Consider the following 26,579-nt stretch of genomic DNA (forward strand, 5'->3'; position numbering starts at 1 on the left):
CTGCCACCAAGGAGTTGTTTAACTGCCTCAGTGACCTTGTGCCCAGGGATTGGAGGGTCATCCCCCTCATCCCCAGACTCTGCTTCCTCCACGGAAGATGTGCCAGTGGGATTAAGGACATCCTCAACTTATACCTTCCACCACCCGACAATTTTCTCCCTTCCGCAAATTGCTACCTTATCGTGGTGGAGGGGTTTGTGTTTGTGTGTCCCAAGGATCCCAGGGGTATGTTGTCTGGGGGCTTCTGCCCCCTGGTAGGGCCTCCTGGTAGGGTCTCCCATGGCAAAATGGTCTTGGCTGAGGGACCAGACAAAGAGTGATTCAGAAGATGCCTATGAGTAGAACACCAAGGGAACAGTTCACCCTGCCCGGGGAGGGTGCCCGAGGGAGAGCATCTGGTGGCCGGGCCTTAGTCCATGGGTGCCCGGCTGGGCACAGCCCAAATAAGGGACATGGGCCCATCCTCTTGCAGGCCCACCTCCCATAGAAGGCACCGTAGGGGTCAGGTGCATTGTGTGCTGGGCAGCAGCCCTTGCGAACCAATCCCCGGCTACCAAGACTAGCAGTCTGGACATGGGATGTCACCTCTCTGGTGGGGAAGGAGCCTGATTTAGTGCGTGAGGTTGAGAGGTACCGGTTAGATATAGTCGGGCTCACCTCAACGCACGGCTTGGGCTCTGGAACCAGTCACCTGGAGAGGCGCTGGACTCTGTCTCAGTCTGGAGTAGAGATGGACCGATCCGATATTACGTATTGGTATGGGTCCGATACTGACGTAAATTACTGGATCGGATATCGGAGAGAAATAAAAAAATGTAATCCAATCCATTAAATATCAAAAAAGCACCTCACAAAACTTGTGACACGGCATAACTCGGCTCATAACCGTAGAGCAGTATGCGTCACGTGATAGAGCGCCTGTGTGTATTTGTAGCCTCGCTACCAAACCAGCATTTCATCTCCGACAAAGTTATCCCAGAGAGAAGTAAAACACGTGTGTAAGTTCATCTCTGAATGTTTGTAAAGCATTCCAGCGTTAAGCTGATCTTTTTCTACGTAGCTGACGGCTGGTAACTGTGCAGGGGCGGATCTAGCAAAGTTTAGCCAGGGGGGCCGATAGGGCATGAACAAGGCAAGGCAAGTTTATTTGTATAGCGCAATTCAACAACAAGGTGATTCAAAGTGCTTTACAGAGACATTAGAAATAAAAACAAATAAAAAGCATGATTTAAAATTGATTAAAACAAGCAAACAAACAAACAAACAAACTAATTAACAAACAAACAAAACAGTATATAAAATCAAAACAGATAAAAGCAGAACAGTAGATAAAATCAGTAGTTAAAATGTTAGTTTTGAAATTTAAGCTTAAAAGTGTGGATTTGGTGCTTTATTCAAATGCAGCTGAGAACAGGTGAGTCTTCAACCTGGATTTAAATAAACTGAGTGTTTCAGCTGATCTGAGGCTTTCTGGGAGTTTGTTCCAGATATAAGGAGCATAAAAGCTGAATGCAGCTTCTCCGTGTCTGGTTCTGACTCTGGGAACTGATAAAAGACCGGATCCAGATGACCTGAGGGATCTGGAAGGTTCATACTGGGTCAGGAGGTCATTGATGTATTTTGGTCCTAAACCATTCAGAGCTTTATAGACCAGCATCAGAACTTTAAAGTCTATCCTCTGACGGACAGGCAGCCAGTGTAAAGACCTCAGAGCTGGACTGATGTGGTCCACTTTTTTGGTCTTAGTGAGGACTCGAGCAGCAGAGTTCTGAATGAGCTGTAGTTGTCTGACTGATTTTTTAGGTAGACCTGTAAAGATGCTGTTACAGTAATCAAGCCTACTAAAGATGAATGCATGGACTAGTTTTTCCAGGTCCTGTTGAGACATCAGATCTTTTATCCTTGAAATATTCTTGAGGTGATAGTAAGCTGATTTTGTTATTGTCTTAATGTGTTTTTCTAAGTTTAGGTCTGCATCCATCACTACACCCAAATTTCTCGCCTGGTTTGTGGTTTTTAGATGTATAGATTGAAGTTCTCTGGTGACCTGTAATCGTTTTTCTTTGGCTCCAAAGACTATTACTTCAGTTTTGTTTTTGTTTAGCTGGAGAAAATTGTGGCACAACCAGTCATTGATTTCCTCAATGCATTTACCAAGAGCCTGTACAGGGCCTTGGTCTCCTGGTGACATTGTGATATATATTTGTGTGTCATCTGCATAGCTGTGGAAGTTTATTTTGTTGTTCTTTATAATCTGTGCCAGTGGGAGCATGTAGATGTTAAACAGAAGGGGTCCCAAGATGGAACCTTGGGGAACTCCACATGTGATACTTGTCTGCTCAGATGTGAAGTTACCTATTGATACAAAGTATTTCCTGTTTTCTACGTATGTTTTGAACCAGTTTAGTACAGTTCCTGAAAGACCTGCCCAGTTCTCCAGTCGTTTGAGTAATATGTTGTGGTCAACTGTATCAAATGCTGCACTGAGATCCAGTAAAACTAAGACTGACATTTTTCCACTGTCTGTATTCAGACATATGTCATTAAACACTTTGGTCAGAGCGGTTTCAGTGCTGTGGTTCTGTCTAAAACCTGACTGGAAGGCATCGTAGCAATTATTCTGTTTTAAGAAGTAACTGAGCTGTTGAGAAACTGCTTTTTCAATGATCTTACTTAAAAACGGGAGATTTGAGATCGGCCTGTAGTTGTTCATTTGTGTCTTGTCAAGATTGTCCTTTTTCAGTATAGGTTTTATTACAGCAGTTTTTAGTGGTTCCGGAAACACACCTGACATTAAAGAAAAGTTGACGATCTGTAACAGGTCTGACTCCAAAGTCTTTGAGACCTTTTTGAAAAAACTTGTTGGCAGGACATCTAAACAGCAAGAGGAGGAGTTCAGTTGACCTAAGATGTCCTCCAGGTCTTTGCTGTTAATAGGGTGAAACTGTTTCATGGTGTTTAAACAGTTTTTTGGTGGACACAGTACATAGTCTGGATCTGCTGTTGATGTACCAATTGCTTGTCTAATCTTTTGGATTTTTTCTGTGAAGAATTTAACAATAGCAACCCCTCCTCCTCTCCTGCTCACACTCTCGTATACAGGGGTAGAAGAGCTTCTCTGTCTTGTAGGAAGTGAAGGCCAGTCGGTTTCAGAGATTTCAGCTCGCTGTGCCCTGCCTGTGATACGTCCTCCCCCTTCCAGGAGACATGATTTATGTCTTGGTTTTGCACCAAGACAGTCCAAGGGGGGATTATCGCTTGAGGATTTATAATAGTGCACAAAGTCTACTTTCTTGGTCATGTTATCTGTGCTCCTTAGCTGTGTACTAGCTTGCTCATCGCCATTGTTTTGAATCAAAGGCAAGGTTGTTTCATTTCCACACAGTCCATTTACCTCCACGTTTACTTCTAAGCGATGAATTTTTGTCTCCAGTACTGCAATCTTCTGCAGGAGGCTGTGGTAGTCATCTGTGGAGAGGGAAGGCATCTTGTTGCTAGTTAGCCTAGCGGTTAGCACCATTCCAGGCTATTGAGGCTGCTTGGTGCCCAGACGCTGTAATCAGCTGTGTTTAGGCCACAGACACACGGAGCGCTGAGGATAAGGTAACTATAAAGATAAGATAAGATAACCTTTATTAGTCCCACACGTGGGAAATTTGTTTTGTCACAGCAGGAAGTGGACAGTGCAAAAGTTATGACGCAAAAATTAGAATACAATAAGAATAAATACAGTACACAGCTGTACAGAATAGAATAAAATAATATACTATATACAGTAGAATAAAATAGAATAAAAATATACAATAAGATAAAAATAGAATACGAATGCTATATACAACTGAGTAAAAATACAACGATGCCAGAAAAGATTATTGCACTTAGTATTATTGCACATGTGTGGATGTGTGTGTTTGTTCAGTTAAAGTCTTTGTTGTGGAGTCTGACAGCAGTGGGGAGGAAAGACCTGCGAAATCTCTCCGTCCCACACCGTGGGTGCCGCAGTCTCCCACTGAAGGAGCTGCTCAGTGCTGTCACAGTCTGCTGCATGGGGTGGGAGACGTTGTCCATCAGGGATGACAGCTTAGCCGCCGTTCTCCTGTCACTCACCACCTCCATTGGGTCCAGAGGGCATCCTAGAACAGAGCTGGCCCTTCGGATCAGCCTGTTCAGTCTCTTCCTGTCCCCAGCAGAGATGCTGCCGCCCCAGCAGACCACACCATAAAAGATAGCAGAAGCCACCACAGAGTCATAGAAGGTCTTCAGGAGTGGGCCCTCCACTCCAAACGACCTGAGTCTCCGCAGCAGGTACAGCCTGCTCTGCCCTTTCCTGTAGAGGGCGTCTGAGTTATGAGTCCAGTCCAGTCTGTTGTTCAGATGAACACCAAGGTACCTGTAGCTGTCCACAGCCTCAATGTCCATACCCTGGATGTTCAGTGGTTGCAGTGGAGAATGCTTGTGCCTGCGGAAGTCTACCACCAGCTCCTTGGTTTTACTGGCGTTGATCTGGAGGTAGTTCAGCTGGCACCAGTCCACAAAGTCTTGAGTCAGTCCTCTGTACTCCTTGTCGTCCCCATCAGTGATGAGGCCGACTATTGCAGAGTCATCAGAGAACTTCTGCAGGAAGCACTGGGTGGAGTTGTGGGAGAAGTCTGCAGTGTAGATGGTGAAGAGGAACGGAGCCAGAACCGTTCCCTGTGGGGCCCCCGTACTGCAGACGACCCTGTCCGACACACAGCCCTGAGTCCTCACATACTGTGGTCGGTCGGTGAGGTAGTCCAAAATCCAGGTAGTGAGGTGATGGTCCACTCCAGAGTTCTCCAGCTTGTCCTTCAGAACCGAGGGAAGAATAGTGTTGATGGCACTGGAGAAATCAAAGAACATGATTCTCACAGTGCTTCCAGCGGTCTCCAGGTGAGAGAGGGAACGATGTAGGAGGTGAATGACGGCATCATCCGCTCCAATGCCAGGCTGGTAGGCAAACTGAAGTGGGTCCAGTGATGAGCTTATTAGGCGCCGAAGCTGAGCCAGGACCAACCGCTCCAGGGTCTTCATCAGGTGGGATGTCAGAGCCACCGGCCTGTAGCTGTTGAGGTCCTTGGGGCGTGAAGTCTTTGGCACTGGTACAACACAGGAGGTTTTCCAGAGCTGTGGGACTCTTCCCAACCTCAGGGAAGAGTCCCACAGCTCTGGAAAAATGTTGCTGTTTCTGTTAAGAACACTTTGGTCCTAATGATCTATAAGTGTCCAGAAGCTATCGCAGGTAAGCTCATACGGAAAAAAGGGAAAAAAGTCAGCATAAAAATCAATAAAAATCAATACAAGAAGCAAAGCATTTAAAGAGCAAAGAGACGAAGCGTCCACACTCACAAAGGGGGAAACACAAACAGGGAAAAGGGGGCACAAAGACATACTTTTCTTTCTTATTCTCATTTAAAATGTCTAGCTTTTAATAAATAATTGTCTGAATCTTACACCCAAAGTTTTAATCTGATGTAAAGTATATAGAAGTCCATTACTGTATATAGTAACTGTTAAGTCTAATATACCCCAGTAAGCTATACTACTTTTTCCTTTGGGAAGGTACCATCTGTGCAGTCTGCAGTTCTGTTGAAGAAAGATGTTGAATCTATTTAATTATTCTTGAAAAATAATTAATTTTGGTGCATTTTTTTTCACACTGCATCAAATTAAAGTTGATTACGTCGATTAAGCATCATGAGGTGGAGGGTGGGTGGTGGTTCCCTATTTTATTTATTTTATTTTTTTGCTGGGAGTTTGCAACCCTATTAGTTAGCAGAAATATTAAGCAACCTAAGTACTCTTTAAAATACCAGAATAGGAAGAATGGAGCAGGTTTAAGTTTATTAGATTGATCAGTATTGCTGAACTGTGAAATATTTTGGGTGCAGTGTATTTTTTTTTACATACAGGTCTAACAGAATAGCTTTAATGTTGTTGTTTATTTAAACTTGAGTATGAACTTATACAAAATGCAGCAAGATATTAAAAAAACAGTTTTATTGATTAGAAAACACATTATATCGGATTCATATTCGTATCGGTATCGGACATAAAAAAGTGGTATCGTGCCATCTCTAGTCTGGAGTTGCCCCTGGTGAGAGGCGGCGGGCTAGGGTGGGTATCCTAGTATCCCCTCGGCTTGCTCCCTGTGTGTCTGGGTTTCTCCCAGTGAACGAGAGGGTTTGGTCCCTGTGCCTTTGGGTCGGGGAACGGGTCCTGACTGTCATCCGAGTGATGGTTCAGAGTACCCAGCCTTCTTGGAGTCCCTGGGCGGGGTGCTGGAGAGTGCCCCGCCTGGGGACTCCAATGCTCATGTGGGCCACGACAGTGAGACCTGGAGGGGTATGATTCGGGGGAACGGCCTCCTGGATCTGAACCCGAGTGGTGTTATGTTGTTGGGCTTCTGTGCAAACCACAGTTTGGCCATAACTAACTCTATGTTCGAACATAAGAGTGTCCATAAGTGCATGTAGCATCAGGACACCCTAGGCCACAGGTTGATGATCGATTTTATAATCATATCACCAAACCTGTGGCCATATGTTCTGGACAACCGGGTAAAGAGAGGGGCTGAGCTGTCAACTGATCACCATCTGGTGGTGAGTTGAATCAGGTGACGGGGGAGGACACTGGAAAGACCTGGTACACCTAAATGTATAGTGAGGGTGCACTAGGATTGCCTGGCAGAGGCCCCAGTCCGTGAGATCTTCAACTCACACCTCCGGCAGAGAGTCAACAGCATTCTGAGGGAGACTGGGGGAGACCACCCAGGAGGATATATTACTTATGACATAATACTATTAAAAAGACTAAAAAAGGCACTAACGTCACAAACAAGATGGAGAGGTCCAGTTCAGTGACTTGAATACGTGGAAGTAGAGTCAGTAAGGACCAAACTTTTTGCACCAGACTACAGATGCTGAAGTTAACATCAGTGTCTGTCAAGTTACTTGAAAAAAGTAATCAGTAACTAATTACTGATTACTTCCCAAAAAAGTAATCCCGTTACTTTACTGATTACTTATTTTCAAAAGTCTTTAGTTACTTAGTTACTTTTTAAAACATGATTTATCCCCTGAATAGGTACTAAAGCAATAGATCTTTTAGCCCAATTCTACTTTTTCTACATAATCCATCATACAAAATGTAATCAAATGAAAAAGTCTCTTTTTAAAACTTGTTTTATTAGTTTTAATCTTTTAACTTTATGCATCAAGCAAACATTAAATTATATGCAACATTCTCTGACTGGAAGAAATTTGTTTAGCATTTAAACCTATTTTCTGCACATTCCAGCACATAAAATAAAATTGTTTTTTTGTGTTTACACTCAGTCTTTCAAATAGATGCAAGTAAAACACAGCAGAAAATAAATAAAATCAAAGACTAGCGGTCCTGTTGCTCTATTTTCACCTGTAAAGCAGGAGTGGGCAGGCGGATATTTGCCCTGGTGCAGGTGAGCCGCAGCGGTCAGTGGAAGGATACGGCAGTTTCTCTGTGAATTTCACATTCCCGTGGCAGCGCACTGTCGGTGCTTGCTCGGACGTTTAGGGGTTTGTTTTGCTGTAAAAAGAAATTTTCTTCCCACACAGTGAATAGCGGACGCTAATGATTTTGTCACTTTTTACAGAATCAAACTCAAAGTAAGGTCAGTACTTCCACGCTTTAAACGCTGCACGCTCATACTCTCTGCCACACTTGTTATATTATCCATTGTTGATCTGCACACAGCTGTTGCCACGAACATCACACTCGCTTACGTCACTGTCACGAGACACTCTTGCAAAAAAATCACGGTTTTAGTAACGCAGTAACGCAGCATACTAACTGGAAAGTAACAGTAATCTAATTACCTTTTTTGCAATAGTAATCCCTTACTTTACTGGTTACTCGAAACGCGTTACTGCCCATCTCTGTTTTTTTTTTTTTGTTTTGTTTTTTTGCCTGTCCCATTTGGTTCTTTAGCCGTCAGAATTGTTGTCTGAAGACCAACAAGGATACCCAATGGATTTATTTTGCCAAATGGATCATCATGGCCTTGCCGTATTGGTCCATTTGATCGACCTTTTGTTTTTATTATTTATTATATTTTATTTTCAGATGTTACAGACGGGACAGACATGAGTGAGGGATAGGAAAGGGAGAGAGAAAGAGGAAGGAAAAGAAAAACAGAAGGGGAGAGGGACAGTGAAAAAGGGAAAAAAAAAATCTCCTGGATCACCTGTTGAGAGAAGAAGAATAGAAAACAAGCAAAAAAAAAAAAAACCAAAGCAACATACTAAACACAACACCATCGCATTAATCTAGCTAAGTGTAAACAGCAGTAAATACTAAATATTCAATGTTGTTGTGCAGCACGCAGGACAGACAGCGCACAATGTGCTTTGAAGTAGAAGCCAAGAAAGGTGTAATTTAAGTCTACGAACAGTGAACACCCGTGTGCATACCTGTGTGGATCAGCGTGCTTGTATTCAAATGGTTTCCACATGTAATGGTCTGCAAGAGGATGTAGAGAGCCATAGCCCCGCCCCCCAGGGCATGAAGCAGGCATGGAGGAGATCCAGGCCCCAGACATCCAGAGGTCTCAGAGTGCGAGAGCCCAAGGAGGACCACCGGAGGGGCATCCGTGCCACCCTCATGGGAAGGGCTGAGGATCCCCAGACGAGGTGTCACCCAGTAGCCACCGAGCAGAAGCTAGAGGGGGCTGCACCGGCGTGCCCGCCGGCTCTGCCGGCAGCCAGCTGTGCCAGAGTGAACCGAGCCGCAGGCCCGGAGGCCCGAGGGCCCCCCGCACCCCGGAGGAGGCCTAACCGAGCAACAGGCGCCAGGCCCCGCCAGGTAGCCACTGGGAGTGACGCCGTTAACGTGCCCACCCTCAAGGCCCTATATATATGTGTGTGTTATGAGAGTGTGAGTAATGTGGATGTCTAAGTTGTGAGATAAAATTGAGGCACAGGTGGCCAGAAGGGGACAGGGGGGGGGGGAAATGTCTCCCCTGCACCCTTGTGACACACCCGCACCCCAAGGCCTTACCTGTGTGGGTGAGTGTGGTGGAGCGGGAAGAGGGAGGTAGTCGGGGATGGGGAGGAAAAGGAGGGAGGGGAGGATGCCCCTCCCTAGGGCCAGCTCCCCCGCTGACCCCAGTAGGCACCCCCGTCCTCTGGTACCCACCAAGGCAAGGGAGCCCAGGTCCATCCAGACCGGGGCCTACGGTAGCACTGCCAAGCCCCACAGGACCCGGGGCAGCCCACCCTACCCCACCGCAGAGGAAACTGTACCCACCCCAACATTCAATCGTCTCCCAGACTACACAAGACAACAGACACCCAGGTTAAGTTTATTCTCCACCTCTCCTATGTGTCTCCCCCACCTGCAGAGTGGACTCCTGCAAGGATGGAACAACCTCCCCGCCAGTTGAAGAGCCCCCCCAGTTAGGCCGATGCACAAGAGGCCCCCTGCGCCAGGGCTGAGCCCTTGTGCACCCACCCGCCCACAACCTCGGTGACACACCGACGAGGACCGAAGCCCCCAAGGCCCAGCCAGAGCCCTAGCACGGAGGCGAGGCACCCCCGAGCCCCAAACCCCCACGCCTGCCCCGGATCCACTCAGGGGCAGCCAGGCCACCAGGCCAGTAACCTACATCCACCAGTACAGACCATCCTCCAGCCCCGCTGCACGCAGCCACGAGGAGAACAACCTCTGAGAGCGACCAGAGCCACTAACCAGGTTATGAACGCAACGGGGTAAGCCCTCCAGGGATAACATCTCTAGGGGTCCTCCAGCCGCCCTAAGCCCGTCCCAACTCCATATCAACCACAGTAGCTAAGGCGGGACCAAACCACGACCCCCTACCCCCACTAGGTGATGGAGCCGATCAAAGGAGCCCAGAGGGATTGATCTAATGTGGTGGCAGAGGCTATATCGAGACTAATGTGATCTATTAGAAGGTTTCTATATTGGCTAGAATTAAGATTATTTTTATTTTTCCAGTTCATGAGGACCGTTTTCTTGGCGATGCATAGGGCAGTAAAAACCATGTGGACTGTATTAGTTTCTGTAGTGACCTCATCCAATTTTCCCAACAAGCATACTAAAGGGGAGGTTGGAATTTTACATTTCAGACACTTTGATAAGTCTTCACATATCTCGCGCCAAAACTTCTGCACTGGTGGACAGAACCAAAGAGCGTGGATGTAATTGTCTGGTGAATTGGTTTGGCAGTGTGAGCAGTTGTTGGAAGATGTAAAGCCCATCTTGAACATCCGATGACCTGTATAGTGCACTCTATGTAGTATTTTGTACTGTATTAATTGCAGACTGGGATTTTTAATCAATTTAAAGGTTTTTAAGCATACCTGAGACCAGAAGTTTAGGTTTAAGCTGACTGATAAATCTGCTGCCCATCTCTGGTTAACATACAACTCTATGGTGGCTTCATTGCTTTTAGAGCGAGCGATAAAAACACCATGGAAAGAAATTGAGACTTACCCGGAATCATTAGGGCAAGATTTACTGTCAGACTTGTTAAGGGTACAGATAAAGGCAGGTAGGAAGGTACTTAACATAAACAAATGTGAATATTCAAACAAATGTTGGCTTGTGTCATGCACTACAAAACCTACGCTAGGAGCACAGAGATAAAAGAATAAAGTTACGTTGAAACCAAGCACACCATTGTTTTTCTTGTGACATTACCAATAAGTTTGATGTGTCACATGGCCCTCTTCCTACTGAAAAAACAAAAGTTGTATCCAAGATGGCCGACTTCTAAATGGCCACCATGGTCACCACCCATCTTGAGGAGTTTGCCCCCTCACATATACTAATGTGCCACAAACAGGACTTTAATAATATCACCAACCATTCCCATGTTATTACGGTGTATTCATATAAATGGCCTACCCTGTAGTGAAGCCACCAGAACATCCTGTGGAGAAAGGAGATTCTGTCCTGGGTGAAGTTAAATTTGCTGTGTGTGCACAGTGGATTACCTGGAATCTTGCTGCTGTAGGAACATAAAGTCTTTTGAGTGGTCCTCCCCCATTATCACAGTCAGTCTGCTGGTCTGTCCAGTCCCAAAATGCCTCAGGTCACTATGCCAACAATACAGCTGGGGGGCCGGATGGACTCCAGGAGGGAGCATCCAGCGTCATGTTTCATATTTTCTATATTTTAGTCAATATTTAATCAATGCAGGCAAACCCTTTGTACATATTTATACTAAATCACTTTTTCCTGCGTCTGTCGACATGGTGTCTGGCCAAACCAGTCAAGGCTCAGGCTAGCTGTCCCACTCCCATCTCCCCATACCCACACTTCAGACAATGAACAAAGTCCACTGATATCAAAAGAATGGGGTGAGTTCTTTTATGTCAAAAAGGCCCCATGGTTAAATTAATTTTTATTCTGCACTATTTATTTGGTAATAATACATTATCATTATGTTGGATTATTATATTGGAGAAGTGTGCTTTGCTCTGCAAATATTTTGGAGTGTGCGAGAGCTTTAAGTGAAACTGATTTGAGATCCACAATATCTCATGACAGAGATATATATCAGTCGGCTACACTTTGCCTGAAAATTGACAGCCAAAGGATTATTTAATTTATCTTTGCTAATGCTTACTTAAAATACTAAAATATTATTATGTTGTCAATGCAAACAGAGTATTATAAATAAAAATCTGTAACCTTAAAAAAAAATTTTTACATTCCACAATTCCATTCAAAACGTTAATGGATATATTGTGTTTGATGTGAAGATACCAATCAATATTAAAAACTAAATAACATTGATCCATGTCTGCACAGTGTTATATTTTTAGGATTGGCATGCGTTGGGGCCCAAAGTCATTGGGGTTTTTTTTATTTTGCTTTTGCTTTTGCCACGGGTCCCATATCCCTGGTGGCACCCTGCTCCTACCCCAGAGTCCATGGCATTAACTTCCACAATGAATTGTTTGGATTTGTCAGACTGGATGAGAACTAGCACAGATGCAAACAGTCACTTCACACAGTCAAACACTTGCTGTGCTTTGGAGTGGAATGGGACCTTGAGGGAAGTGAGACTCTCACTAATGTTCTTGACCAACGATACAAGTTTGCAAACCCCAAGAAGATTTTCAGCTGTTTGCATGTGGTTGGCTCCGGCCAATCCACCACCTCCTGAGCCTTTAGAGTCTGCCTTTACGTGCCTCCTCTCAATGATAGAGCCTGTGTCTGACTTGATGAACTGAAGTAAATTGTAAGATTCAGTTGACTCCAGATAGTATTAGTGTAGCATTAGCTTACCTGCTTGTCGCTCCGCCCCCCAAGCCTAATTCTGTTTTCCTCAGTGGTTTTGCTAACTTACTTACCCACCTTTCATCTGTCTCCCCACGTGTTAGTTTGATGGGAGATTTCAACATTCATATGGTAAATGGCCTGTATTTATATAGCGCTTTACTAGTCCCTAAGGACCCCAAAGCGCTTTACATATCCAGTCATCCACCCATTCACACACTGGTGATGGCAGCTACATTGTAGCCACAGCCACCCTGGGGCCAGAGGCGAGGCTGCCGGACACTGGCGCCACCGGGCCCTCTGACTACCACCAGTAGGCAACGGGTGAAGTGTCTCGCCCAAGGACACAACGACCGAGACTGTCCAAGCCGGGGCTCGAACCGGCAACCTTCCGATTACAAGGTGAACTCCCAACTCTTGAGCCACGATCGCCCCATATAAATAATAATAACCTTCTGCTCACCAGAGACTTTTCCTCCTGTCTTGAGGACTTCGAATTCAGTTTATTGACTTTCCCACTCACTCCAAAGGAGACACCTTGGACTTGATCTGCTGTTCTGGTCTTACTCCCTCTAATCTTTCTGCTTCCCATAACTGACCACTTCCTCCTTTAATTTAACCTCCCTCTCTGCTGCTCTTTAACCAAGCCAACCTATCTCATCTCACTCCACAACATCAAGAACATTGATATGCACATTCTCACTGCCAGTTTGGATAATATTCAGATTCCAGACTTCTATTCTACTCCTGATGATTTGGTGTTATATTTTAATAATTGTTTAGTCATTGTCCTTGATTCTCTGGCTCCTGTAAAAACTCACTCTGTTTCCTTCGCTTCTTCTGCTCCCTGGTTTACCTTTGACCTCCGAGCTCTGAAGGCCAAAGCTGTGCAGCTAGAGCATAGATATAAGAAATCTGGTTTAACTGTTGATGAAGAAATCTATACATGCCATGTACTCCAGTATAAAGACTCCATCAACCAGGCCAAACAAAGCTTCTACTCTGGTATTATCAGTTCTTATGAGGGTAACAACAGGATTCTGTTTTCACTTCTTGACAAACTTCTTAAACCCTCTGATGCTTTACCCCCACACTTCTATTCTTCTGAAACCTGTAACTCCTCGATTCTGTTTTTCCCCTCTCCAGAACCTTTTCTCTATTTTGAGCCGTTTTCCACTTTTCATCTTCATCATATATCTGAGTTTATATGTAAATCAAAGCCATCATGTTATCTTGACCCTATACCTACAGGGCTTGTGATATCCTGCCTCTCTTCCTTACTCCCACTCATCTCTGCTATCATTCACTCATTACTCACCACCGGTATCGTTCCCTCCTTATTCAAGATAGCTTCAGTCACTCCTATACTGAAAAAACCTTCCTTGGATCCTAACAACTTTAACAACCTCCGTCCAATTTCTAATCTACCCTTCATCTCTAAAATACTTGAAAGAATAGTCGGAGCTCAACTTCATTCACACCTGGTTAATAATAACATCTACGAGAGGTTTCAAACTGGCTTTCGCTCATGTCACAGTACAGAATTTCTATTCTAATTTTTGCGTCATAACTTTTGCACTGTCCACTTCCTGCTGTGACAAAACAAATTTCCCACGTGTGGGACTAATAAAGGTTATCTTATCTTATCTTATCTTAGAAACTGCTTTTCTTAAAGTTACTCATTCCACTCTATTCCCAGTCACCTCTGGTGTACCCCATAGTTCAGTCTTAGGCCATCTTCTCTTCATAACATACATCCTCCCTCTTGGTACCATTTTCCATAAATTTGATCTTCACTCTCACTGTTTTGCTGATGACACTCAGTTATATCTCTCCTGCAGGCCTGATTCCTCCCTCCCACCTTCTTCTCTTACAGAATGCTTATCCCAATTAAAATCCTGGTTCAGCTTAAGCTCAATGAGGATAAAACTGAAATCCTCCTTACTGGCACTAAATCCAACCTACTGAAGGCGAACCATTTCACTCTCACTATCAATAACTCCACAGTTTTCCCTTCACCTCAGGTTAAGAGCCTTGGTGTCATCCCAGACAGTTCACTATCCTTTAAATCTCACATCAGTGATATCCTATTTCCATCTATGCAGCATTAACCTATTTCGTCCTTCTCTTTCCACCCAGTCTGCATCCATTCTTGTTCATAGTCTCATTATCTCCCGCCTTGACTACTGTAACATCTCTTACGTAGTTTCCCCCCCAAAATTCATCCAAGCTTCAACTGGTTCAAAACTCCGTTGCCCGCATTATTACCAGAACCCCTCCTACCAGCACATCACCCCTGTTCTCCAGGAACTTCACTGGCTCCCTGTGAAGTTCCAAATAGTGTACAAGCTTCTTCTGCTCACCTTCAAGGCCCCTCATAACCTTGCTGTTAAGTACTACCTCTTCTGCCCGCTCACTTCGATCTTCTTCTTCTATCCCCAAGTTTAAATCTGTTCAAGTCTGCATATATTCACTGTGAACTTATTGTCCATTTGATCTTGTTTTGTACTGTTCTTTGTTTTGTCATTGTCCTACTATGTGTTTTATTTTATTGTTAAGTGTCTTTGGGTGTCTTGAAAGGTGCTTTTAAATAAAATGTATTATTACTATTATTAGTAATATTAGTATAGGCAGGCCACAAAGTCAAGATCAGCTGCTATCCAATTGCTCACAATTGTTGACTTTACAACCCACCTGTGTATCAAAACACAATCTTCTTGTGGCTATAGTAGCCCTGACTGAATTGTTGCTTTTCTTTACTGTTTCTGTAGAGCCCAGGGTCCATCACAGAAGTCACATGACTATGAAGGACCACCCCCTCACCCAACCACATCAAGGGGGAGATTGATGTCACCAATTCTGTGTAGTTCATGGACCTTTGTTTTTTACATCAGTCTCATTTGTGTCTCATTACATCAGCAACATTTTCTGTCATTTAAGAATTAATCTATCATTGCCACTTTTATTTTGCACTGTAGTGTTGTTCTCCCAGGGTCAAATGTGGCACGCACAGTTTAAAAAAATGTTTACTGTAAATGTACTGTCAACTTAAGAAATGTCACTGTGGATATTGTAGCAGCCATTTTAATTAATATATGATTTGTTTTCTTTATGGGTAAAAGTATTTGATATGTGTATTCAATGTAAATTTGATGTGAATACATGTAACACGTGTTAATGTCATATACAAGTCAGTAAGATTGCGTGATATCTGATATATGAGGTTATAAAGAGGGATAAAGGGATAAATAATAACTAGTTTAAGACAAGATCATTGGTTGTCATGGTTTCCACGATATTGTCTGTGTTATGTAGGAGTCTTTGGAAATCTGAATTCAGTTCATTTCAGTTTTCCATTTTATTTATATAGCACCAAATCACAACAGTTGCCACAAAATAATTTCACTGGAGGGAATGATTGATTCTGTATTGTCATTGTCGTGGTCTGGGTGGTTTTCCACAGCATCAGCTCCTCCCCACTGGGTGGAGTCTTTGTTGTTCCTCACCTGATGGCAATCGGACCAGCAGTATTTATGACCGGCGCACTCAACGGGTCTTCGCCAGATTATCTGCCAACTTTAGTCAGTTCTCGGCCTCACGTCCGTTCCTTGGTGACTAATCGTGTGTATTAACCGTATCTCTGTTTTTTTTTCGTCAGCCTCTGAAAACCACCTACCAAGCTCTCCTGGATACCAGTTTGCTGCCACCGGTAACCCCTCTCCGTTTTGGAGCTGCCATTCTCTCCTGCCTGCCTCCCTGCATTGCATGCAGCACCCACCTGGACCTCTCCTGCCTCCCCCCTCCACGCAACCCCCACCTGCAAGCTTGTAAGACAGCTCAGTGTACTATTTTTTTAGATTCACTCGCAACCCTCTGTGGGATTCCCCTGACTGCTCTGTCCTCTGTTTCAGTGCCCGGGCCCGCCACAGTTTTCCCTGCCCAGTACCTGCACCCAGTTATCCCTGCCATCTAGTTTTCACCACAGTATTTTTCTCTCGCCTCAGACATCTAGTTTATGTTCATTGATTCTAGTCTGCACTTTCTGTTAGCCTCTGAGCATTGTAAAAATAAAGTCTCTTTTCGTTACACCTCACCCCTGGCTTCCGGTTTTGAATCTGCGCTTGAGTCCATCCCATGTCCACGGGCCACTGCGCCTGACAGTCATTAAATTATTCACATTCTTAGGTACAATAAGTGGCTAATTGCAGACAAAGGAAAGAAAGAAAAGAGTAAGTTTCACTAAGTGCCAATGTAACCCTGTTTACATAGCATCTCATGGTTTTACAGTCAAACATAGTGGTGTTTGACTGTAACATGGTGGACGAGTGGCAACACTTCTATGGGCAGAAATCTGTGCCATCAGAAACTGAATTTGAATAAGTTCAATTTGAATTTGAATTGCTCAGATTGAATCTGAATTGTAACTTGAATAAATGCTTTTGAAAACTGAATTTGAATTAGTCTAATTTGAAAGCACTAATGAATTAGACTAACTATTCACTTTAGCTAAAGTTATTAAGTTAGCTAAAGAGTTGGGATGCTGTGTAAGACATAAATAAAGCTAAAATACAAAGGTTTGGACACCGTTTTGCATGTTTCCCTACTGTAGGGGTCTCTGCAAGCATACAGAGGGGTACTCTGAGAGGGTCCAAGATGACAACTTTGGAATTCTACTAGAAACAGTCGATCATATTTGTTGTCAAAGCTGAATTCAGGGCAAACTACGCTAAATTAGCGTTTTTAGCTAGCAGCTACAATAAGCATAAAAGTTACCGTACGGCTATCATTTGTTAACATGACGCTTGTTCTTATACATGTAATACATTTATTACCAACCTGAGAGTTTATCCGCTGGTCATTCGACATGACGAATGACTTCTGAAGTCTTAATTCAGCTAAAGATGCTGTAGATTCCCGTCAGTAACACTTTCGGTCCGCTAGTAAAACGTAGTTCTATTAATCTGCTCTTGAACCGGAACCGGATGTAAGTTCCAAAAAACTGAATTTTGGAACTGAAATTGAATTGTAGAACTGAAACTGAATGGTGAGAAGTGAAACTGAAATTATTCGAGAGTTGAATTTTTAAAGGATAAAATGCAGTTTCAAAGCAAATCAATTCATTTTCAAAATATAAAATGCAATTTCAAATTAGACTAATTCAAATTCAGTTTTCAAAAGCATTTATTCCAGTTACAATTCAGATTCAATCTGAGCAATTCAAATTCAAATTGAACTTATTCAAATTCAGTTTCTGATGGCACAGATTTCTGCCCATACACTTCTCATTGCTATTGGCCGCTAGGTTGACAGCTGTCAATCAGCATCACAAAGACCCGCCCACCTGTACCTGTGGGCTGTCTGAGGAGTCCTGCGTGGCAGCCACGAGAAAAGACCATCCTCTGGGTAGGTGAACAAATATATGCTTGTCTTTCAATAATTAATAACGTGAAGTTGAAGTATTCTGTGAGGTTTGTTGTTGTTCTTTAAGAAAACGTCCTGTCCTGTCAGAAAGACTCAAATGTTCCCATATGAAGTAGGCCTACGTCTTTTATCCTCCCAAATAATGCAAGCTGTCAGTCTGCAGCTTAGAAACTGTTTGATAGCATCTTGACAAAGGCTGTTATCCTCTGCTGGTAGCAACGTTTGTTTTGGAGTCATGTAGAGAAGCAGATATAAAAATGTTTTATAAATAGTTAATGTGCTAAATTGAGCTGACCTTTATTCTACAACAGAAACAGGACCAAACGGGAGAGGTAGAGATAGCTCCTTAATTCTCTAAGCTTCTGCTCATCCTGACTGATCGTCCCTGCAGGGCTTACAGCATATTGTAGCCTTCAGTTTGCACTCACTGAAAATCCTTCACACACTTTATGTAGCTTCATTTCCTTTTTGACTTGACTCTCAGTAAGCAGGGTGATTATTTTAAGGTCACCCATTGTTTCTGGACTTTTTGAAGCCGCACCATTGGTGGGTTTTTGTTTTCTTTCCTGACATCAGTCATGTTAGCTCTAAAGTGAACATATTTTAGACCACAGGGTGAAGTGTTAAGACATGCTAGCAAGCTTTGTAATTGCAGTCACAATCAACACACACAGACACACACAGGAAAGGTCCAATTTATTCATTCAAATTAGCAAAGTTGAGTCTCGCAGGCTCTAATCGGCTACAGTTGGCTGTGTAGCAACTGTAACACACACACACACACACACACACACACACACACACACACACACACACACACACACACACAAAGAGTACAGAACATGTTTTTCACAAAGATTTATTTCACACAAAACAAATCCCAAAACTATCCACAGCTGAGATGTGACTGATTGCTTACTTGGTATATGAAGGTGACATCCAGGAAGGGTGAGAGTCTGCACGGTGGGAAGTTGGGGGGCGGGGTCAAGGCACCGGAGGGTGGGCAGGCAGGTGAAGCGGTGAGCAGTAATGTTAAAGCCCTGAGGCCTGTGTTTATTGAGGGGCGTGTCCAGATGAAGCCCATGTCGAGGCTGCTTATTGGTCTTATCTTTATCACGTGATAAAAGATAAACAAGGCCCCGTTTCCTTGAAATGACATCACTGTCTCGTTATGGGATTCAAGCTGTCACAAACACATGGGAATGAGTTTTTGGCATGAACTGGATCTGAGGTGATTCTGAGGATCATCACGAGCTTGCACGGAGATTTTAAGCACATGAAGCTTGCATGGAGAATCTCAAAAAACATCAGCAGTTAGGGAGCATTTTGATATGCTGGTGCCCAATAATAACATAAGTCTTGAATCAATCTCAGGTTGAGATTGAAGCAATCCAGCACATAACAGCAGGGTGCAAGATGCTAGCAGGCAGGGCATACATGGAACGCCATAACCAAGTGGCCGGCATAGTGTACAGGAACATCTGTGCTGAGTAGGGCAGCTCCAGGAGGTCGATAGATTAAAGTACAATAAAAGGATTTCAGGGAACAGCCCGTAATCATCTGTAACTCAGATCATACATTTGATCAGCCTTCATTTGAATCTGTCCTGGTACGCAGCAAGTCATCCACCACGACCTGAAATCACAGTTCTTGTAGTCGTACTTGTCTGGCTGCATTGTGCCAAGTGGAAGTGGGCTTGTGGTGCGGGGCTGATTTTCAGGTCTTGTAACCTTAAATCCGGTGAGAGGAACTCCTGATGCTTCAGCATACCGAGACATTTTGGGCAATGTCACATTTCCAACTTTGTGGGAACAATTTGGGAATGACATGGATGAGCAAGTTTGGTCTGAACAGGTTCCTGACATGAACCCAACAGAACACACGCAGATGAATTCGAGCTGAGACTGTGAGCCAGCATCAGTGTCTGACCTCACAGATGTGCTTCTGAATAATGGTCAGACATCCCAATTAAAACCTTTGTGGAAGCCTCCCTAGAAGAGTTTAAGCTGTTATACCTGCAAAGAGTTGGACGATGTTATATTAAACCCCGTGGATTCAGAATGGGACGACACTCAAGTTCATATGCTTGTGAAGGCAGACGAATAGTTTTGGCAACACTGTATGTGGAATTACCCAGTTCATGATGTATTTACATGTGCATTGATAAATCAGTAACACAGAGCTCTGCACCCATGAACAGTGTGATTCTTGTTTAAAGGCATAAACATTTCAGCACTTATATCTATTTCTTATCTAGATAACACACAAAAAAACGAATCTGAATTTTATGAAGCGAGAAAAGAACCCACAACAGAAGCAGTCTGGTGTGGATCCAGTGCATTACTCAAGGAGAACGATGTGTTCTGTGTGATTTCTAACATTTCCTATAAATAAAAAGTTCAGACTTTTCAGTTAATAGAGTCTAAACCACACAGCAGCCCTGCCTGTGGTTGGCAAGCAGATGGTTTACGCAGATTATCAGGCTCATGAGCAGATTAGCTTAGCGCTTCAGTGACAGGTTACTTGATGGACTTGTAGATAAAGCCTCTCTCCGCCTTTCTTTAATTAGAGTGAGACAAAAGTTACAAATGGCTCGTTTAGGATAAGCAGATGACTGTGTCGTAAAGAGTGAACAAGCTGGCAGGTGGCAGTGTGCTGTCAGAGGAATGAATACTGAAATAAAATAGTGATGTCACAGTGTACCGTTGTGTCAGGGTGCTGGAAACAGCTGTTTCATGCTGCTCATTTCAGTCTTCATATTTTTATTCTTCTACTCAGGCAGCTGTGCATGACTCACACTGCAGATGCTTATTCTCTTATATTGAACCGTCAGTTTGAGTTTGTAAATGTGGTTAATGTTGCTGGTGGTCATGTTTATAAGTGATACTGTGAAATAAAGGCATCTGACAGGTTCTCTTTCTTCTCGTCTCCAGTCTCTGTGTTGATCCTGAAGCAGTATGGAGGAGAGTGACCTGCTCCAGGAGAGGCTCCAGGCCATCACTGTAATGCTCCCGTCTACTCTGAGCAGTCACAGACACTTGTGCTACACTTCTAAAGATATCTGCTTATCTATGTGACAATTATTCACACTTTCATTTAGAAGTTTTAGAGCATGATGCAGATGTTACTGAGACATGTACAGTCTGTACCTTTTTTCTTTTTTTACTGTACTCTAAAATAAAACATGTAACTTACAAATAATTATTATTATTTAAATAAGTAACAAATTAAATCTTTGTGGCTTTTGACTCTAAAAAATGTAAATTAGTACTTTTGTCATTTGTTTATGACCTTTTTCTGTCCTTTAACATTCACTTAACTTTGGAACATTTAAAACTTAAATGAAACAGTTTAAACTACTCTGAGGATTAGTTTGCTTTTGTAGCCAAGAACAGGACAGGGTAGGGGAAGTTAAAGTAGGATGGAGAGAATGGGCCAATAGCTCGACTCGCAGGAGGGTCATGGTGAGTGGCGTGCAGAAGAATGAGTGGAGCCACAGGTAAAGTTGCTTTGAATTGTACTGAATTATATAGCAACAATTAAACAGCACTTCATAAACAGGAATGAAACATTAAATAAGATACAACAACAGCAATAATAATAGTAACCAGAATCCTATCTGAGCTCAGATATGTCAGTCTTGCCGGCTTAATAGTCAGTGTTCAGTGATTTTGTCCAACCGCTCTGCTGCAATTCTTCGTGAGAGAAGAGCAACCTGCCCTTCTGGGCCAACTCGGAATGGCTGTGGTTCGGTTCAAAGGGAACGGCTCGCCATCTTCCTCGTCAGGAAGAGATCCAGGTTGCACGATCCCCCAAAAAAGCCTAGCCTGTAAACAACAGGGCTATTACTAATTCAACTCACACTCTAATGATATATATGGCCATATGTAAATAATTTAAGTGCTATAACAAATCAAGCACAAAACATTAATTCTAATTTCTAATTACAGTCTATACAGTGCGTCTTAATCATGAATGCAATCTTTAAATCACAATCAGCTTATTTTTCCATCAAGGAGCACATTTCTATCAGAAACCAGAAATAAACCATGAACTATGGTAGATTATCTTTCCCAGTACTGTCCCTTTTACTGAATTACAGGAGCCTTGCTTTGCACTGCATAGCAACGAAGCAATATGTTAATTACACTCAATGTACAAAATAAAATGACCAAAAATATACAAAAGCCCACAGGCTGTAGTTCTACAGTATGTGGTAACGTATCAGCACAGTAAGAATATGCAGAGGCATCTTTACAGTGCCGCTCGAGCATCAAATAAAATAGATTCATAACCTTTAAGATCAAAATTAACTTCATCCCATCATCTTATTTTAGTGCATTTAATATTCAACATGTAATACTAGAACATCATCAGCACACAAGCTGAGTGCTCAGAGTAGCTGAACTCCAAACCCCGTGTGTTCTCCCACAGTGAAAACGTGGTCGGCTCCAGCTACAGCTACGAGCTAATTAGCTTGTTAATTAGCCTGATTCGCCCAGTCCCAGTTTAACTCACCAGCACGCTTCTAATGTTCAACTCTCAGAAAGGATCTTGTCCACTTCATCCGCACCCGTGCAGATCTACAACATTGAAATTGGGCCATTATATTCCCGGTTAACTTCTTGTTAGCTTGTTAGCTTGAAGGTTAGCTTCTGACTCACGGCAATGGTTCCAAAGTCCAAAATGTTCAAAACAAATCAGGTCCGTTTCTCCAAGGTCCATGCAGATCTCCGGTATGGATATTTGCTCAATTTATCAAGTTTATAGTTATTTTCCAGTAACAAGCTTGGAGGTGAAAATCAGCGACGGTGCACCTCCTCTCTCTCTCTGTCTGAGCACATACAGAGCAGGGGAAGGCAGGGCTTGTTTCTTCCTAACCAGTAGGGGTGTCAAATATACTCTCTGGGGTTTTATTTTTATATTCAGATTATTTATCTTTTATTATTGATTTACTTTAGCTCAACTCAGTGATTAACAGAGTAACGATGAATCACAATTAGCAATAACAATGTTGTAGTGCATTACAGAGTCGTGTAAACTCACTGGGTTACATTTTCAATAGATATTTGACTTATTCTGACAATCCATTGTCAATTGTAAATGTTTCATATATTCACTCATTTAAGCTTTTGCTTTTGATGAAACAGCAGAAGCATCGAATTCAAGAGGACATTAAAAAGAAGAAAGTGAAACTCGATCAAGAGAAATTCAAACTGCAACATCTGAAGGTTGGTTTGAATAAATGATCGGCTATAACAGCAGATAAAGTGTAGAGCAAATCATTTCATTGGATGTGTATTATCAGCATGAACTGCAGAAGTAATCAATTCATTTCAATTCAGTTTTACTGATACAGCGCCAAATCACAACAACAGTCGCCTCAAGGTGCTTTATATTGTAAGGTAGACCCTACAATAATACAACAGAGAAAAACCCAACAATCATATGACCCCCTATGAGCAGCACTTTGATGACAGTGGGAAGGAAAAACTCCATTTTAACAGGAATGTCGCAGCAGATGGCCACGACTGGTTGGGGTGAGGAGAGAAAGGCAGGATAGTCGTCCTACCTGTTTGCAGACCTGCATTTTTACTTCCAGTCCCAATCCACACTAATGATAATTCTGTTCTTCTGTACAGAAAAAGGCTCTGAGAGAGCAGTGGCTGCTGCGAGACTCCAATAATGGAGTCGACTGCACACAGCAGCAGAGCTTTCTGTCTGACCGGGAACACACCAGAGCCCTGCAGCTCAGCATCCACAGGTACAAAATCAGCTCAAACAGAGCTCACAGAGAAGCAAATATCATCACCATAGATTACGCATGGGCATTGTTTGGCCTTGCAGGCCACAGCCTTTTGGTGTCTCTGACATCTAAAGGTGAATGGGAAATTAGAATTCAAATGTAAATAAGTATAATGCAGCTTGTTCCATCTTAGACATCAAACACTCATTGATCATCTCCAGAGAACGGTGTACTGTGTGTTTTGTACGTTTGTGAGAGGTGTGGGTTTGCTAGCTCTGAAAGATGTCAGCACACAAAAAAGATTGATGCAGAATATAGTTTTTAACGAGGTAAATCCTTAAACACAAGGATTACAATTTGAATTGTTGTTAGGAGACTAAACATGGTAAATGGACTGATTCTTATATAACGCTTTTCTACTCTCCCAGAGTACTCAAAGGGTTCTATACAACATGCCTCATTCACACCCACTCATACAAGCAGTTCTAAACACAAGTGCAAACGACTCTACATTCACACTCCAATGAACACATCGGAGGGCAACTTGGGGTTAGTACAGTGGGGCAAAAAAGTATTTAGTCAGCCACCGATTGTGCAAGTTCCCCCACCTAAAATGAGGACAGAGGTCAGTAATTTGCACCAGAGGTACACTTCAACTGTGAGAGACAGAATGTGAAAAAAAAATCCATGAATCCACATGGTAGGATTTGTAAAGAATTTATTCGTAAATCAGGGTGGAAAATAAGTATTTGGTCAATAACAAAAATACAACACAATACTTTGTAACATAACCTTTGTTGGCAATAACAGAGGTCAAACGTTTACTATAGGTCTTTACCAGGTTTGCACACACAGTAGCTGGTATTTTGGCCCATTCCTCCATGCAGATCTTCTCGAGAGCAGTGATGTTTTGGGGCTGTCGCCGAGCAACACGGACTTTCAACTCCCGCCACAGATTTTCTATGGGGTTGAGGTCTGGAGACTGGCTAGGCCACTCCAGGACTTTCAAATGCTTCTTACGGAGCCACGCCTTTGTTGCCTGGGCGGTGTGTTTTGGATCATTGTCATGTTGGAAGACCCAGCCTCGTTTCATCTTCAAAGTTCTCACTGATGGAAGGAGGTTTTGGCTCAAAATCTCACGATACATGGCCCCATTCATTCTGTCCTTAACACGGATCAGTCGTCCTGTCCCCTTGGCAGAAAAACAGCCCCATAGCATGATGTTTCCACCCCCATGCTTCACAGTAGATATGGTGTTCTTGGGATGCAACTCAGTATCCTTCTTCCTCCAAACACGACGAGTTGAGTTTATACCAAAAAGTTCTACTTTGGTTTCATCTGACCACATGACATTCTCCCAATCCTCTGCTGTATCATCCATGTGCTCTCTGGCAAACTTCAGACGGGCCTGGACATGCACTGGCTTCAGCAGCGGAACACGTCTGGCCCTGACAACATCAGCAGGCGAGTTCTGAGACAGGGCAACTAGGAAGTGTGTTCTGGACTCTATTTCAAAACTCAATTGACAGTCACACCGTCCCCAAAAGAAACAACCCAAAGTCTCTGAATGATCTTCGTCCTGTGGCCCTCACCTCCCTGGTGATGAAGGCCATGGAGAAGATCATAAAACAGCACATCAAGAGCAACTGACCCACTGATGGACCCTCCCCAGTTTGCTTACCGTGCACGCAGAGGCGTCGATGATGCAACAACCTTCATCTTGGACTCCATCCACAAACATCTGGAGTTCCCTGACTCCTCCACCAGACTTCTGTTTGCTGGTTTCTCATCAGCATGCATCACTCTGCAGCCTCGTATCCTGCCCACTAAACTTTCCTTCTGATTTCACCTGGATGATCAGCTAATCCTGTGGACAGAGATGGGCAGTAACGTGTTACTTGTAACGCGTTACTGTAAACTGATTACTTTTTTCGAGTAACGAGTAAAGTAAGGGATTACTATTGCAAAAAAGGTAATTAGATTACTGTTACTTTCCCGTAGGAACGCTGCGTTACTGCGTTACTAAAACCGTGATTTTTTTGCAAGAGTGTCTCGTGACAGTGACGTAAGCAAGCGCGACGTTAGTGACAACAGCTGTGTGCAGATCAACAATGGATCACATATCGAGTGAAGAGAGAGTATGAGCGTGCAGCGTTTAAAGCGTGGAAGTACTGACCTTACTTTGAGTTTGATTCCATAAAAAGTGACAAAAACATTAGTGTCCGCTGTGCATGGGAAGAAAACTTCTTTTTACAGCGAAAAACCCCCTAAACTTCCAAGCAAGCACCGAGTAGCTACGAGGTAATGGGAAATTCACAGATCCTTCCACTGACAGCTGCAGCACACCTGCACCAGGGTAAACCTCCGCCTACCCCACTCCTGCTTTACAGGTGGAAATAGAGCAAAAGGACCGCTGAGTCTTTGACTTTATTTATTTTCTGCTGTGTTTTACTTGCATCTATTTGAAAGAGTGAGTGTAAACACAAAAAATATTTTATTTTATGTGCTGGAATGTGCAGAAAATAGGTTTAAATGTTAAACTAATTTCTTCCAGTCAGATAACGTTGCATATAATTTAATCTTTGCTTGATGCATGAAGTTAAAAGATTAAAACTAATAAAACAAGTTTTAAAAAGAGACTTTTCCATTTGATTACATTTTGTATGATGGATTATGCAGAAAAAGTAGAATTGGGCTGAAAGATCTATCGCTTTATCACCTATTTAGGGGATAAATCATGTTTTAAAAAGTAACTAAGTAACTAAGTAACTAAAGACTTTTGAAAATAAGTAATCAGTAAAGTAACGGGATTACTTTTTTGGGGAAGTAATCAGTAATTAGTTACTGATTACTTTTTTAAAGTAACTTGACCAACACTGCCTGTGGATATTGGACTTTTTGACCAACAGGACGGGTCAACAACTCTCTTTCCGGTCTCAGCTCCACTGGCTCCCCCCAGGGCTGTGTGCTCTCCCCCCTGCTCTTCATCCTCTACACTGATGACTGCAGATCCACACAGATCTGTCACCTGGTGAAATATGCTGATGACACAGTTCTCCTGTCACTGCTGTCAGGCCCTCACAACACCACGGGCGCTCTGCAGGAGTTT

General features: G+C 43.2%; 2 protein-coding genes across 5 annotated transcripts in view; both read left to right on the forward strand.

Moving 5' to 3' along the window:
- The window catches only part of LOC147309284 (phospholipid phosphatase-related protein type 5-like), a 23,984-nt gene extending 8,292 nt beyond the window's left edge, over window positions 1-15,692 (forward strand). For both annotated transcript variants that reach the window (XM_086270710.1, XM_086270709.1), the window contains one exon: window positions 15,075-15,692. In XM_086270710.1, coding sequence (XP_086126836.1) covers window positions 15,075-15,104 — 30 coding nt within the window. In that variant the 3' untranslated portion in view covers window positions 15,105-15,692. The remainder of the gene's footprint in view (window positions 1-15,074) is intronic.
- Window positions 15,693-17,577: 1,885 nt separating this feature from the next.
- Window positions 17,578-26,579, forward strand: part of palmda (palmdelphin a) — a 28,451-nt gene continuing 19,449 nt past the window's right edge. For all 3 annotated transcript variants that reach the window (XM_086271086.1, XM_086271088.1, XM_086271089.1), the window contains exons 1-4: window positions 17,578-17,706; window positions 20,658-20,726; window positions 22,875-22,955; window positions 23,367-23,488. In XM_086271086.1, coding sequence (XP_086127212.1) covers window positions 20,682-20,726; window positions 22,875-22,955; window positions 23,367-23,488 — 248 coding nt within the window. In that variant the 5' untranslated portion in view covers window positions 17,578-17,706; window positions 20,658-20,681. The remainder of the gene's footprint in view (window positions 17,707-20,657; window positions 20,727-22,874; window positions 22,956-23,366; window positions 23,489-26,579) is intronic.

Source organism: Aulonocara sp. 'chitande type north' Nkhata Bay, linkage group LG18, assembly GCF_057382095.1.
Source record: "Aulonocara sp. 'chitande type north' Nkhata Bay isolate Kocher_YH1m ecotype deep benthic linkage group LG18, A_spYH_male_GT1.1, whole genome shotgun sequence".
Taxonomy (NCBI): domain Eukaryota; kingdom Metazoa; phylum Chordata; class Actinopteri; order Cichliformes; family Cichlidae; genus Aulonocara; species Aulonocara sp. 'chitande type north' Nkhata Bay.